Source organism: Ichthyophthirius multifiliis (genome assembly GCF_000220395.1).
Source record: "Ichthyophthirius multifiliis unplaced genomic scaffold scaff_1120509250277, whole genome shotgun sequence".
NCBI lineage: Eukaryota > Ciliophora > Oligohymenophorea > Hymenostomatida > Ichthyophthirius > Ichthyophthirius multifiliis.
Window position 1 is genome coordinate 3,569 of NW_004086916.1, and position 15,883 is coordinate 19,451.

A 15,883-nucleotide genomic window follows, 5' to 3' on the forward strand; every position below is an offset into this window, starting at 1 on the left:
CATTAAAAATGAAATTTCTTTCTTTACTTTATTATTATATGATTATATATATAAATATAAATATTTATATATATATATATATATATATATATATATATATATATATTTTAAATTTTATAGATATTTTAATATTAAAGCAATTATATTCTTTTTTTTAAACATTTTAATTATGAATTTATATTTTTTTTAATAGATTTTAATATAAATATGTATTTATATACGTTTAAATATAATTAATTTTTATTAATAATATAATATTAATTATTGTATTAATAATTATCTCCATATTAATAATATATTATATATAAAACATTATATTTTTTTTTTTATTTAATAATATTATAAATTAAAATATTTTTATAATTTAATGTTTTTTTTTATAATAAAGTAATATCTTAAAAAATGTAATAATTTATTAATTTAAATTATTAAAGCTTTCACCAACTTTAGAAATTAAACTATTTTCTATGCTTTTCTTTAGGAACATAATCATAAAATTACTATGATGGATCAGTTATTTATTAAAATAACCCTGCTTTTTATATATTCTATTAATTATTTTAATCTTAATCATCATTAACTTATTAAAGTAAATCTTAAGGCATTGTAAATTTATCTTCATCTTTAATCCATCTTTCATGTTCTCTTGATTTTTCAGACTCTATCCTTTATTATTCTTTGATTTTATCTTGTTTTTCTTTCATCATTTATTAAATGATAATTCTAAAAGGATTTTAAGTAACAATAATTTTATCTATAAAAATTTTATTTTTTGGACGATTATCGTTTTATATATCAGATTTATTTATTTTATGCAAAGCTAATTAATCTCCTATTATTTCACCAAAAGCATTATGTTTTTCGTCTAGCCAATAACATTGTCCAAGTGTAATAAAACTAAAATAAAAAATATATATAAATATACAAATATATACATAAATATATATATATATTTATTTATATATATTTTTATATATATATATTTATATATATATATTATTTTTTGTTTTCTATAAATTATTTATATTAATTTTAATAAATTTCAATAAAATTATATATTTTATTATCTTTTTCTTATTAATATATTTATAAATTAAATTAATTTATATTATATATTAATATATATTATTTAGTTTAAATAAAAAATTACAATTAAGATCCGTTTTAATTAGGACCTGAATTCGCCATACTTAAAATTCCGGGTTTATTATGTTTTATTTTATGATGAAATTCATCTTCGAATTTCCCCCCAAAAATAGATTAACCTCCAGTTCCGGTTCCTGTAGGGTCACCTCCTTAGACCATAAAATCTTTAATTAATCTATGGAATCTAGTTCCATTATAATAACCGTTTTCGGCTAGTTCAAGAAAATTTTCTGATGTTAAAGGTACAAAATTAGCATGAATAACTATTTATAATGTACCTAAATTTGTAATCATGGTTGCATATCCTTTCATTTGTTTATTTTTGACTTAATTATGTATAATATTTCGTATTTCTTCTTTTGTTAATCCACGATATTCTATTATATTTTAGTTTTTGGAAAGCTAAGTAGCTGTACTAGTTACACTCATTGCAACTTAATTATTAGACTGATGTTTATGTTAAAATTCTTGGTTTCTGTCACACATTTCAAGGTATTATTCAACTGAAATTTACTGGTTTTTTATAAGTATTTCTTTTTCTAATTTAATTTTTTTTTCTATTTTTTCGAGTTCTTCTTGATCTTTTTTTTATTTTTCTTCTTCTTCTTTATTATTGTGCTCTTCGAATTTTTTCATGACTATTTTAGTCGATTCATCTTTATTTATATATGAATTATCAGCTTCGACTATATTTACTGAAATATTATTTTTTATATAATCAAAATTGCTAATTGTTCTATTTTATATATTCTAAGGGTCCTATAGTGTTATTATGTCTTTTGGTTAAAAAGGTTCCCCGGAAACTAAATCTTTCCAAAATTTAGGTTTACGGTTTAATTCTTCAACTGTATCCATTGCGTAGACATTTCCAGAGATTTTTATGGCTACTATATGGGTATATTCAGTGAAGGTTTTAAAAGATATGGGATCATGGTATTCTTCTTTTTCATTTTTATGGAATGTAAGCTTGATTAAGTCTTAAGTTTTTAGGTCTTGGCCTGTTACTGGATTTTTTTTGTATTTCTTTATATATGGAATTATTGATATTAAATCGAATACAATACCATCAGGGGAACAAACGGGATTTTTGAATGGAGTTAAACTTAAACTACAACAAAAAAACGGAAGCTTTGTCATAGGGACTTTTTCAGGATCTTTTTTACCTCCCCATTCTTATGTTTGTTTTTTTTAAAAAAAAAATAAATATAGAAAATATTAATTTTTAAAAAACCCATTTTATGTTCTGTATAAGAAATAAACATTCGGTCTTTTGTATGTCTGTGTTTGCCCATTTTTTATTTTGCTTTTTTAATTTAAGGGAATTATAGTTTTTGTTTGTTTTTTATAAATTAATAAAAAAATTTATATAAAATTATATTTTATATGTCTAATATAATGACATATACAAATATATTAGCTATAAAATTTAGAAATTTATTTATTTATTTCATTTATAATTATAATATTGAAAAATATTATATTAATACAAAAAAGATAATATAAATTTTATCTTAATATTTAATTTTTTAAATATATATATATTTTTTAATATATATAAAAAGATTTGTATAAATAAAAATGGAAATTGAATAAGTAAAAGTAATAAATAATTTTTAATTTTAAATTTAAATCGGTAAAATAATAAAAAATATAAATAATTATTAATCATTTTAATTAAAAGAAAATTCATTAAATTAAAATTATTTTGAATAAAATTGGAAAGAAATAGAAAAATTTTTATTATAAATATATAATCAAGAGGATATAAGTACATTTTGCTATCAATATTATTATGAAGTAAAAAAAATTAATACATATAATATAAAATATATATATATTTATATTGGAATATATAAAAATAATATATTATATATATATATATATATATATATATATATATATATATATATATATATATATTTATTTATTATTAGTTAATTGAAGATGTTTGCGATAATGATTTTAGCGAACTTTTATATTAGAATTTACAATAATTTTACTCAAATAAATTTAACTAAGATCTTAAAAATTTTGAAACGTATATATAAATAAATATTTTTATTTTTTAAATAAATTAAACTAATAAAAGGAATGATAAATTATTAGATTAAATGGAGAATTAATGGATTAAAATTAAAAACTCTTTATTTATATTAAGCGAAATATTTAAGTAATTCGAATGTTAATATTTATATAAATCAAAAAATCCATAATTTGAGTTAATTTTACTATAATCATTATAATTTTAATTAAATAATAATTTTGTAAATTTAAAACATATTTTAATATAAAAAATGCTTGAATATATGTTTCTTTTAAGAGAAAATAAATAAATAAATGAATAGTAACTATTCAATTTAATGAATATGATAATAAAAGTAAATATATATAATTAAGATTTCAAAGATGTTTTTTTATAATAATCTAATGAATATTATTAAAATTTATCTAAATAACAAGAAACTAATTTTAATTTACCTAAATATTTATGTGAAATTGAATATAGACTTAAATTAGAAAATAATCTAATAGAAAAATATTTATCTAAATCGACTTCTAAATAGCTTATTGAAATTACTGAAAAAAATCTTATAACTAATAATCTTTAATTGATTTTTGAAAATGGTTTTAATAATATTATTTAAGATAAAGATTATGAAAGCTTAAGTAGATTATTTATTTTTATAAATAGAATTGATAAAGTCGATTTCTTAAAAAAAAGCTGGAATTCTTATATTAAAAATTAAGGAATAATAATTATAAATAATGAAAATTAAGTTGAAATTGTAGTTTAGTTAATTAATTTATCTTAATATCTCGATACTATTGTTTCTAAATGTTTTGACAATAGGGAAGTTTTAAGAACATCTAAGATATATGCTTTAGAATATATTCTTTCTTTAAAAACGAACACACTTGCTGAACTTACATCTAAATACATTGATAGTAAATTAAAAAAAGATAATAAAGTAAATATATATATATATATATATATATGTTATAAAATAATATAAATTTTAAATATTTTAAATAAAGACAATTTAAAATTATGATTAAATTGAAAAAGAAGTAAATGACGTATTTGAACTTTTTAGATATTTACCCGCTAAAGATGTTTTTGAAGCTTTTTATAATAAAAGATTAGCAAGAAGATTATTATAAAATTAATCATATTCTAATGATTTAGAAAAGCATGTAATAGAAAGATTAAAATAAGGTAAATAAATATTAATTTATAAAAAAAAAACAAATAAAAATAGAATGTGGTGAATAATATACTATAAAAGCGGAAGAAATATTAAAAGATGTAAACAATTCTAAAAGCTTAAATAAAGAATTCTAAGATTTTCTTTAAACAAAATATACAGAATTAAATTAAAAAATTGGCTTTTAAATATCAGTATTATCTTCGGCTTCTTGGCCTATTAAAAATACACCTCTTCCTTAATTACCTTAACCAGTAAAATTGATATTTATATATTTTAAATTTTAAAATGTAGTTTTCTTATTTCTAAAATGAATTTAAAATATTCTATTTACTTAAACATAAAGGTGTTTTCCTAAATTGGTAGCATGAAACTAGTAATTGTGAAATTAGTGGTATCTATGGTTAAATGAAAGTAAACAAACGGAAACAAAATTATATATTTTATTTTATATATTATTAATATATATATATATATATATATATATATATATATATATATATATATATTTTAGTATACTTTCTAAGTACATGTTATGTAAGCTTTGATTTTATTAAGTTTTAATGAAAATTCACATTTAACTTTAGCAAATATATTAGCTCTAATTCCTATTAATAAAGATGAACTTAAAAAAACGTTGGTTTCATTGTATAATTTGAAACATACTTAAAAATTACTAAATAAAACTGGAGAGGTAATTTTAAAATTAAATTCCTATATGTATATATATATATATATATATATATATATATATATATATATATATATATATATATATATATATTTAAAATACAAAGCCAAATTAAATTGAAGATAATGATGTTTTTGAAATCAATGAGTCTTACAAAAATAAAAAGAAAGTGGTAAAAGTCTGTGCAATATTTTAAAAAGAAACGGTAATATTTTTTATTATTACAATATAAATATATTTTATATTATTTATTATTATCAATTAATTTCTTTTTTTAAATTATTATATTATATTTTTTTATTTTTTATTAAGATAATATTATATTTTCTATTATTCTTATAATATAATATTTTTTTATATAAATAATTATTAAATATTTGTTTTTTTATTTAGTCAGAAGATTCTAAAGAAACTACTGAAAAAGTCATTACAGAAAGGGGTTATATTTTAGATGCTAGTATTGTAAAAATCTTAAAAAATAAAAAATCTATACTACATAATGAATTAATGAAAGAATTATTTGAAGATATTATGCTTCCTATTAATGTTTATATTTAAAATAAAGATTGTTTATATTTATTTATTTTTTAACAAAGGCTAATGAGGTTAAAAAAAGAATAGAAGGTTTAATTGAAAGAGAATATATCAAAAGAGATTAAAATAACCATTAAATGTATCATTATTTAGCATGAAATAAATGAATTTTATAGTTTCTTAGACAAAAAATATTTAAACAAAAAAATGAAATATATTAAATTATTTATTATAATTTTATTTTCTTTTAAAATAAATAAATTTAAATTTTAGTATAATTAAATTATTTTTTATTAAAAAGAAAATATATATTAATATATATATATATATATATAATTTTTTTTTTATTCAATATAAATAATTATATTTTTATTATTTTTTTTTTTTAAAAAAAATGACTATTTTATTATATTTTTTTAAAATAATATATATATGTAACTTTATATGTAATTTTTACATAGATATTATATTATAATTTTATTTAAATCTATAAAAATAAATTATACTTTTAAATAATTTCTATTTGATTTTTTTTAAAAAAAATAAATAAAACTATTTATGTTTTTTTTTTTTTATATTTTTATGATTAAATAATGAATTATTTTAATTCTTTTTCTTTTTTTCTTATTCAATAATAAAGAAAAAAACTATTTAAATTAAACTAAAAGATATTTAATATAAAACATTTTTTTTTTTTTAAATAAAAAAGAAAATATAAAATTAATTAAAAAATATAAAATTAAGCCAAATGAACTTAACACAATAAAAGCATAAAATACTCGAATTTTACAGAGACAAAACAATTTTTATAACTGGTGTTACCGGCTTTCTTGGAAAAGTAATATTTGAGAAAATTATGCGGGCATTACCTTAAGTAAAACAAGTAATAGTATTAATAAGAAACTAAAAAAACATCACTGTATAAGAAAGATTTAAAAAAGAAATCATCGACAGTGAAATATTTTCCCTTTTAAGAAAACAAAAAGGCTCTTAATTTTATAACCACATAAACGAGAAGACATAAGTAGTTTAAGGAGATCTATTTTAAGATAACATCGGTCTTTCATAAAACGATTATAATTATATAATAAATAAGGTCAATATAATAATAAATTGTGCCTCCTCTATAGATTTCAACGCCAAATTAATAGATGCAATAAACATCAATATATAAGGCACTTTAAGGATTTTCGAATTAGCGAAAAAATGCAATAATTTATGTAATTTTGTCCATATTTCTACCTGCTATGTAAATAGTGATAAAGAAGGCTATATTGAAGAAAAAATATACAAATGCTCATAATAAGAAAATCCTATTGAATTTTTGAATTAATTAACTAATATGCCTCCTTTAGAACTTGAATTTTAAACTAAAAGTATATTAGGGTCTTATCCGAATACTTATGTATTCACAAAATCTTTAACTGAGAGAATTCTTTAGTTTAATAAACCAGATAATATGTCTTTAACTATTATTAGACCTGCTATTATAGGAGCTGCAGTTGAACAGCCTGTAAAAGGATGGGTATAAGGCGTAACGACGGCTTCTGCAGTGTTTCTTTTGTGTGGAATTGGAATTATTAAGCATTTAAATGCTAATCCAGATAATATTGCAGATGTAATTCCAGTAGATTGTGTTTCTGATACTATTATTGTTAGTGGGGCTTTATGCGCAGGTTCTTAAAATTTGAGAATTTTTAATAACGGGATTTCGTATAAAAATCCGATTAATTGGGAACTTACAAGGTAGTAATGTACTATTTATTGGTAGAATAATCCTTATGCAAAGTAAATAAGCCCTGTTAATGTAAAACTTATTAAAAATGAGAGAATTTTAAGTGCTTTGTAAGTCAAGAGGAGGATTCATGCTTATGGATTTAAATAAATCGCGAATATTTTCGGAAACGATTAGATGAAAAAAAATGCGGAAAGATTCCTAAAAATGGTGCATAAAGCATAAAACTTTAGCGATATTTTCAAACCTTTTTTTTTGAGAGAATTTATATTCGAAAGTAAAAAAGTAGACGAACTTTTAGGATAAATGAGTGATTTGGAGAAAAACATTTTCTATTTAGATATATCAAAAATAGATATGGAGTCATATTTTACTATGTTTAATTGGGGAATACATAAGTTTATTTTAAATCAATAGATTGAAGCTCCCTTTTCTGATGAATTTACTGATGTTCTATAAGTTCCTTAGTATTCTAATAGTAAGTTAAGTATTTTTCCACATCTTAATTATGTCCTTACTTGGGGAAAGGCATTTAAAACACGCTCTTATTAGGAATATAAACTACTTATTTTGAATTCTTAAAAAGTTTAAGAGTAATTAAAAAATCAACAAAATCAATAGGAGGCAGAAAATATAATAAAAGAAATGATTTCCAATTTCAAAATGCCGTATATAAGGGCTATGGCATGGTTTTTATAGAAAACATTCAGTAATATATATGAGAAGATTTTAATTTATGATAAAAATTTGAAATGCTTAATCCAAAATTATGATATTAATAAAGATGGACCAATGATAATGATACCTACTCATCGTTCATATGTAGATTTTTTGTTAATTTCTTATATTTTTTTTGCTTTTAAAATGTAAACTCCCCATATTGCTGCAGCTGAAGATTTCCTAAATATGGCCATTGTACATTATATATTGAGAGGCTCAGGTGCCTTTTTTATGAAGAGAAATTAGAAAAATAATAAACTTTATAAGGTTATTTTCCATGAATATATATAGATTTTACTCGAGAACAATTGCATGTTGGAGTTTTTTGTTGAAGGGACAAGATCAAGAAGCGGGAAAATGCTTCACCCGAAATTCGGGATTATGGGAATTGTATATGATGCAGTTTTTTAAGGTAAAATTAAAGATGCGACAGTATTGCCGATTTCTATTTCATATGAAAAAGTATTAGAAGGGGATAGTTTCCCGGCTGAATTATTAGGAGAAAGTAAAGTCAAGGAAAGCCTGAAAAGATTAGTCAAAGCAGCGAATGTTTTAAAGTAAAATTACGGGAAGATTTTCGTGAATGTGTGTGAGCCTTTTAAAGTTAGTGAGTATTTAAATAATGGAAACTAATCGAAAGAAAATATCCACTAGATATCTTTAAGAGTCACCCATACTCTTAATAAGGCTTTGTATTGTACAAATACGGCTATTATTAGCTCGATTATACTTTCTTAAAGAAAAAAAGGAATAACTGAAGATTAGTTACTTGATAAATATTAATGGCTTATCGAAAAAATAAACTAAAGAGATGGAAAATTATCTAAATATGATATATAGGAACCTTATTTAGGTACAATTAGGAATGGAATTAGACTTATGGAAGGAGTAGTTTCTTTAAAGAAAGGTATTTATTGTGTAAATAATGGTGATAAAAAGAATATTTTAATGTTACATTATTATAGAAATGGAATAATGCATTTATTTGTATAAGAAGCTGTTGTCTGTTTGGTTATGTAGACTTTTTTGTAAGAAAATAATAAAAATAATAATATTAGTATAAACATAAATAATTTATATGAAGAATGCAGCTATATTTTTGATTTGATAAATGAAGAATTTTTTTACTAATATGTTTAAAATATATAGGAATTTAAGTTGTTTTTGGTAAATTAAATGTAGAAGAATAAAGTCATTTAGATTAATTAAGATTATATCAATATTTTGGATTATTAATAATTAGGTTTTTATGGAAATCTTTTATTACCGGTAATTGAAAGTTATTGGCTTCTTTTTATGACTTTTTAAGGACAATAATAAAAAAAAGTGTCTACTAAATAATTTATTGAAAAAGTTTAATGGTTATTTGAAAAAATGTTCGATGAGAAAATTTTAACACATCATGAGTCTTAGTCTTAAGATATTATTAAAAATGCAATAAATAAATGCAAAAAAATGGGTTTTATTAAAAGTGTGGGAGATGATCAATATATTTAAGTTGTTATAAATGATTAATAAATATAAAATATTGATAAAAAATTAGGAGTTTTCTTAAAAATTGAATTATAAAATTAAGGTAATAATATTTCACCTTCGTTGTTTGGAAAGCAAACTGCGTTAGCATAAAATAATCTTTTTTATAAAAGTAAATTATGATAGATTTATTAAGTTATTATTATATATAATTAATTTGATAATTATTTATATTATTATTTTAAAAAAAAAAATTAAAATTTTTATAAATAAATGTTATATATATATATTATTTAAATAAATGTATATTAATAAAATTTTAATATTTTAATTTTTAAACAAATATTTAATATACATCAACGAAAAAATTTATATTTAAAAAGAAAAATGTAAAACTTATAATTAAAAAAAGCAAAATAAACAAGATTTTCAACTTAATTTGAAATAAAAGCAAAATATAAGGATATTTCTGGTTATTCTGATAAAAGTTAATCTAGTTCTTAATTTGAAAATGAATTTCCATAAATTCGTTTAAAATAGAAGAGCAAGACGATTAATCTTACTGATTAAAAACAACAAATATTCAATTATTTTTAAGACTATTTAAAAAAGACACAAATAAAAAGAGATAAAGAAAAATCAATAGATTCTTAAGTAATTTCATTAAATAATATTATTGGAATTAAAAATGAGAGAAAATCTTAACAAATATACTAGAATAGAAATAAATCAAATATAAATATTACTTCAATCTAAACAATAATGAATAAATAAAATAATATTGAATAGACTTCTTATTTATTTAATTCTGATAATTTAAATAATTAAATAAGTAAAGCTAGAAGGAAGTATTTAGAAGAATAATTTAAAAAATTATAAGTTGATAATATTGTTAATAATAAATAGCTTAGTGATGAATAAAAAAAAATAAAACTCTAAAATTTGAAACACTCATAATTAGTAGAAAGAGTAAAAGAAATAATTTTAAAAAACAAAAAATTATATAAAAGCTAATATCACACAGCTGATAAAGAATAGAAGTTTTTATTTAATCTTTCCGTTTTTAAAGAATTGTAGACTTATTTGGAAGCTAAAGAACTTATGGAGTCAATATAAGATATTAAAAATAAACCTAAAAATTAAAATAATTAGAATTAATTAAATAATTAAAATGATTAAAATTAATAACTTTAAAATAAAAGTTAAAGTAGATTAAGTTTGTTATAAAATTCAAAAAAAAAATATAAATTAATATAAGAGTCTAATGAATATATCTAAAATAGTATATTATAAAAGAAAAGAATATTATAATAATAATAAATACCTTATCAAATACTTTAATGTATAGAAAATGAACTTTAAAATGATGATGAGAACGTTTTCGATGAAATATAAGATAATAAAGACTTTTATAAAGTTTTAAAAAAATAATTATAGAATTGTAACAAAATAATTGTTTTTATATTAAAAAAAAATATAAAAAAATAAAGATAACGATTAATAATATACAATGTAAAATTAAAAAGAATAAGATTAAGAAGAATAAGAAAAAGAGAAATAAATTTTTTATAAAAAAAAGGAAATTTAATAAGAAGAAACATAAAAAGAAAATTTTGTTTCTTTAAAATAAAAAAGATAAGAAGAAATTAAAAATTTTCGAAAGTAAGCAAATCATTTTATTTAGCTTTTGAAATAAACGGGTTAAAGTATTCTAAAAAAAACATTATAGAAAAGCAAAATATAATAAAAAAAATAAGATAAGAAAGGATTCGTAAATAATAAATGATATTACAAAATTAAAAAGATCAATAAGCAAAAATGTTTAAAAAAAGAATATCTAGGTCTTCTTATATTTCTATTGTTAGTATAGCTGCTTAAGATGAGTTAAAAAATGGATAGAATAGTACAGTTTAATAAAAAAAAAACAGTATGAATAATATTTTAACTGAAAATAAAAGTAATAATAAAAAAATTAATAGTTTTCCATTAAAATTCTCTATAAATTTAATTAAAAAATCTTAGTATTTTATTTTATTAAAATTTTTTTTAAAGTATATTTTTTTTTGTATATAAAAAAGACATTAAAGTAATTAGAATAATAGTAAATAAAGTTAAAAATATGATGAAACAATAAATAATTAAAATAAAATATAGAATTCTGATTTATATTAAATAAAAAGTAAAAAAAAATAACATAATACAAAAGAATTAAAAAAGTTATTACAAGATAATAATTAAAATTAAATAAAAAAAAGTTATTTTGATATAAAATAGATTAATTAAAAGAAATATAACTAAGAAGTATTACAAACAAGTTAATAAAATCAAAATATTTTTATAACTAATGTAGGAATAATTCGAAATGATTAAATTAATAATTAAATATAAACAACCAATTAAAGTGAATAATAAAAATAATATATTTAAAGTAAATAAATAGTAAAATAACAATATTAAAAACTTGATAAAATCATTCTTAAAATTAATGAATTAAAAGATAAAGAGATTTAAGATAAATAAAAAACAATATAAGAAATAAATGAAATTGAAAATTAATATGAAAAAGAGTATTAAAATATATAGCCGGGAATTTTAGAATCATTAAGAAATGAATATAATTAAGGGATTGATAATCCTGAAAATATGTAAATAAAAAAATATATACAAAAAAAATAATTGTTTTGAATATTATATATTATGTATATATGTATATATGTATATATGTATATATGTATATATTTATATATGTATATATGTATATATGTAAATATGTATAAATGTATATATGTATATATGTATATATTTATATATATTCAAATTTATATATATTTGTTTTATTTTTATATATTTTTTTTATTTTTAATTTTTCATCTATTTATTATTTTTAATATTTTTTTTTTTTTATTTATTTAAAATTTTATTTAATTTAAAGCTTAATTTTTTCTTTTATTTATATATAATTAATAATTTAACATATCTTATTTTTGTTTATTATGAACTAAATATTACTTAAAATTTTAATATGCTTTTTATTTTTTCTTATTTATTCAACATAAGGTTTATATATTTTTTGAATTTGAATTTTATTTATATTTTTTTTAGGATTTTCATTTGGAATTATTAAATTTAATTCTATTTTGGATGGATATTATAATGTTTTTGTAGGTTCATTTTATATTTTTTAAGAAAAATTTATTGCAATATATAATTGTGTATTATATTATTATTATATTGTATAAATATTTAATTTTTATACTACAGAATTAAGAAACTTAGGATAATGTATATAATTAATTTATTAATAGAGTTTTATTTAAACTAAATAAAAATATATATGTTATTCCAATTTCTACATTAGACGAATAAGTAAATCTTGATTAATAATAAGAAAATTATAAAATGATTGTAACTATAAAAAGTAAGAAATTTATTTTTTTATATATATTTAATTTCATATAATAAAAAGATTCTGTTTAAAATGGATTAGCTATTTCATTTTAAGCATAATAAGGCGATAAAAGTTAAGAAGAAATCGAAAATAATTTCGAAAAAATAATTTAAAGTATTGAATAATAAAGTAACGATCAAGAATATATTTTAAATAAAAATGAAATTAAATCAATTGAATAATATTTTGAGAATTAAATGGCAAAAAAAATTTGTTAATAAAAATAAGATTTATGAAAAAAATAAAAATAAAAATATTTAATTTAATGGGAAATATATAATATTTTATTTATAATTAACTTTTTTTAAAATAATTTTAATTTATTTTAACAATTAATTATTTATTTAAAAATAAATAAAAAATAAGAAAATGATTAAAACAATCAAAAATCTATTTAATTTCTTCTTAGAAGATTAAGAGTTTTCTTTATTAAGTGGTGTTATTGATATAATAGTAGTAAAATGGCCCGATGATTCTTTAAGATCATCTGCTTTTCATGTTAGATTTGGCACTTTAAAAGTATTAGATACTGAGAACGTAATAATAAACATAAATGTAAATGATGTCCGTATTTCACAGGCTTAAATGTACCTATTGCCTGAAGGAGCTGGTTATTTTTTAGAAAAAAATGAAGACACAAATACCTTAGTTAAAAAATTAAGACCCTCTAATTCCCTTTTAAATTTATTTAATTTAAGAAAAGGATACAATAAAATAGAATTTATTATAAACACTGAACTTTAAGGAGAGCATGTAATTGAAGGGAAAATCTATTTATTTAACTATGAAGCAAAATTGGTTATTTCTGATGTAGATGGTACTATTACTAAATCAGACATAAAAGGTCATATAAATTATATGTTGGGAAAATAATGGACTCATGATGATATTGCATAATTATATACTTAAATTTAAAAAAATGGATATAAAATAGTATATTTATCATCAAGACCGATAACTTTGTATAATTATACATAAAAATATTTAAAAAATATTCAATAAAATGGATATAAAATGCCAGATGGACCTACTCTTTTGTCTCCTGATTTACTTTTAAATTCAGTTAATAGGGAAGTTATATTAAAAAAAGCGGATGAGTTTAAAGGGGCTTTATTGAAGGACATCTAAGGACTTTTTCCTATTGGAACTAATCCAATTTTTGCTGGATTTGGGAATAGGGATACAGATGCCATTGCATGCTTATATGCAGGAATTTAAGTGGAGAATATTTATATTATTAATGAAAAAGGAGAAATTGAGAATATTGGAAAAAGATAGATATTTAGTTATAAAAAAATTTATTTAAATTAATAAGAACTATTTCCAGTAATAAGAAAAGTAAAAATTCATTGAAATTAATATATTTGAATATAATTATATAAATTATACTATTATATATAAATTATTATATAAATTCAATTATAAAATTTATAATAAATAAAAAAATAAATTAATAAAAAAAATATTTTAAAATAATATGTAATTATATATATATATATATATCATTTATAATATATATAAAAAATTATTTTTATAATTAATAATTAAAATTCTAAATTTTATTTAAACTTTATATATAGTTTATAAAAAGATTATTCATAATTAATTTATAAAATTATTTTTTAATAATTTTTTTATTAAAATGAATATTTATTTATTTTTATCTATTTTTATTAACCATTAATCTTCTTTAAATACTTTACTAAACTTTTTGTTCAGTTTAAAGATAGTTTTTAATTATTACAATAAATTTTCCAAATTTAAATTAGATTTTATTTTATTTTTTAAAAATTATAAATTCACTTTTAATTCTTTTAATATTTATTTTTTATTTTAAGGACTATTATTCTATATTAATATACAAATTTACAACTCTATTAATAAATTTATAATTATAGAATTTTAATTTTTAAAATGAATTAATTATTTATTTTTTAAAATGTTTTATCTGCTTTCAAGAAGCCTAATTTAGAAGTTCTTCTCCAAATAAAAAAAATATAGGAATATATATATTTAAATCATTTTGAAGTTTTTGTTTTGTTATTAATTAATTTTTAAATATTATCTATATATATAAATTATTAAAAATAATGATATTCATCTCTTATTTTTTAAAAAAAATAAATAAAAAAGGATATTAATATAATCTAAATACTATTTTTTTATTTTATCTATTAATCAAAATAATCTTAATTTTCTGAATACTATTCATTACTTTATATAAAAAATATTTTTTTAATAAAGATACTCATAAATTAAAATCTTGATTATAATAATATTTTAAATATTAAACTTATAGTTAAAATAATAAATAATTTTTAATTAAAATATATGTTATTTTTTTTTAATTTAAAAAATAATATTTTTTTTAATATCAGAAAATAAATATAAGTATAATTAAATCATATTTAAATATTCTTCTTCACTAACTCTTTAACTACTGAATAAATATCATTGTTTCTAGAATAATATTTCATATAATGTTCTTTTCTCCATTAATCAAAGCTTTAAACTACTTATTTTCTAACATTTTTAAGACTATCACTATCACTTTCTTTTTAAGCTCCCAAATCTACACAATGTGCACATTAATCACAATCTGCGATATAACTTTGCATTCCTTAAGAAGAATTTCTTTTAGAAGCCCATTACCATGGATCTTCTCCTCCATTAGTAAAAATTAAATTAGTAGCCTATATATCTAATCCTCCGAAATAATTATTAGTAGCATCTACATCAGGGAATGCCCCTTCATAAGCCTAATTGCACCATTCTTTCCAATAACCAAGGTCTAATATAGAACTTCTAGCCGAATATTCCTTACTTGGAGTAAAGAACCATCCAAATTCGCTACAAACCTGATAAATGATAAAAGTTATTAAAATTATTATTTTATAAAAATAAATTACCTAATAATACCACTAACGTGC

General features: G+C 18.1%; 3 protein-coding genes across 3 annotated transcripts, besides 23 other annotated features; 2 read left to right on the top strand and 1 right to left on the bottom strand. All coding sequences in view use genetic code 6, as the record gives it.

Annotated features, from left to right (window-relative positions):
• Positions 1-43: 43 nt before the first annotated feature.
• Positions 44-106: a microsatellite.
• Positions 107-148: 42 nt separating this feature from the next.
• Positions 149-215: a microsatellite.
• A 222-nt stretch (positions 216-437) lies between these two features.
• On the bottom strand, positions 438-2,381 carry IMG5_060850 (peptidyl-prolyl cis-trans isomerase, putative; the record flags this gene model as incomplete). Its single annotated transcript, XM_004037073.1, has 3 exons — positions 438-897; positions 1,151-2,318; positions 2,378-2,381. The coding sequence occupies 3 exons, from the start codon at positions 2,379-2,381 to the stop codon at positions 438-440; spliced, it is 1,632 nt and encodes a 543-aa protein (XP_004037121.1).
• Positions 906-944: a microsatellite.
• Positions 910-997: a microsatellite.
• A 286-nt stretch (positions 2,382-2,667) lies between the features above and the next one.
• Positions 2,668-2,703: a microsatellite.
• A 21-nt stretch (positions 2,704-2,724) lies between these two features.
• On the top strand, positions 2,725-8,034 carry IMG5_060860 (hypothetical protein; the record flags this gene model as incomplete). Its single annotated transcript, XM_004037074.1, has 11 exons — positions 2,725-2,745; positions 3,081-4,115; positions 4,183-4,363; positions 4,407-4,606; positions 4,647-4,766; positions 4,867-5,046; positions 5,150-5,248; positions 5,437-5,589; positions 5,640-5,716; positions 6,322-7,790; positions 7,934-8,034. 11 exons carry the CDS (start codon positions 2,725-2,727, stop codon positions 8,032-8,034), a joined length of 3,636 nt encoding a protein of 1,211 aa, XP_004037122.1.
• Positions 2,961-3,066: a microsatellite.
• Positions 4,786-4,862: a microsatellite.
• Positions 4,802-4,861: a microsatellite.
• Positions 5,068-5,136: a microsatellite.
• Positions 5,328-5,394: a microsatellite.
• Positions 5,333-5,401: a microsatellite.
• Positions 5,881-5,914: a microsatellite.
• Positions 5,904-5,951: a microsatellite.
• A 2,604-nt stretch (positions 8,035-10,638) lies between the features above and the next one.
• Positions 10,639-10,691: a microsatellite.
• Positions 10,643-10,687: a microsatellite.
• Positions 10,692-11,022: 331 nt separating the features above from the next.
• Positions 11,023-11,053: a microsatellite.
• Positions 11,054-12,196: 1,143 nt separating this feature from the next.
• Positions 12,197-12,316: a microsatellite.
• A 5-nt stretch (positions 12,317-12,321) lies between these two features.
• Positions 12,322-12,414: a microsatellite.
• Positions 12,323-12,416: a microsatellite.
• Positions 12,338-12,399: a microsatellite.
• Positions 12,405-12,436: a microsatellite.
• Positions 12,437-13,322: 886 nt separating this feature from the next.
• IMG5_060870 (nuclear elongation and deformation protein, putative) lies at positions 13,323-14,306 on the top strand (the record flags this gene model as incomplete). Its single annotated transcript, XM_004037075.1, has 1 exon — positions 13,323-14,306. The coding sequence occupies one exon, from the start codon at positions 13,323-13,325 to the stop codon at positions 14,304-14,306; it is 984 nt and encodes a 327-aa protein (XP_004037123.1).
• A 122-nt stretch (positions 14,307-14,428) lies between these two features.
• Positions 14,429-14,473: a microsatellite.
• Positions 14,474-15,291: 818 nt separating this feature from the next.
• Positions 15,292-15,338: a microsatellite.
• The last annotated feature ends 545 nt before the right edge of the window (positions 15,339-15,883 follow it).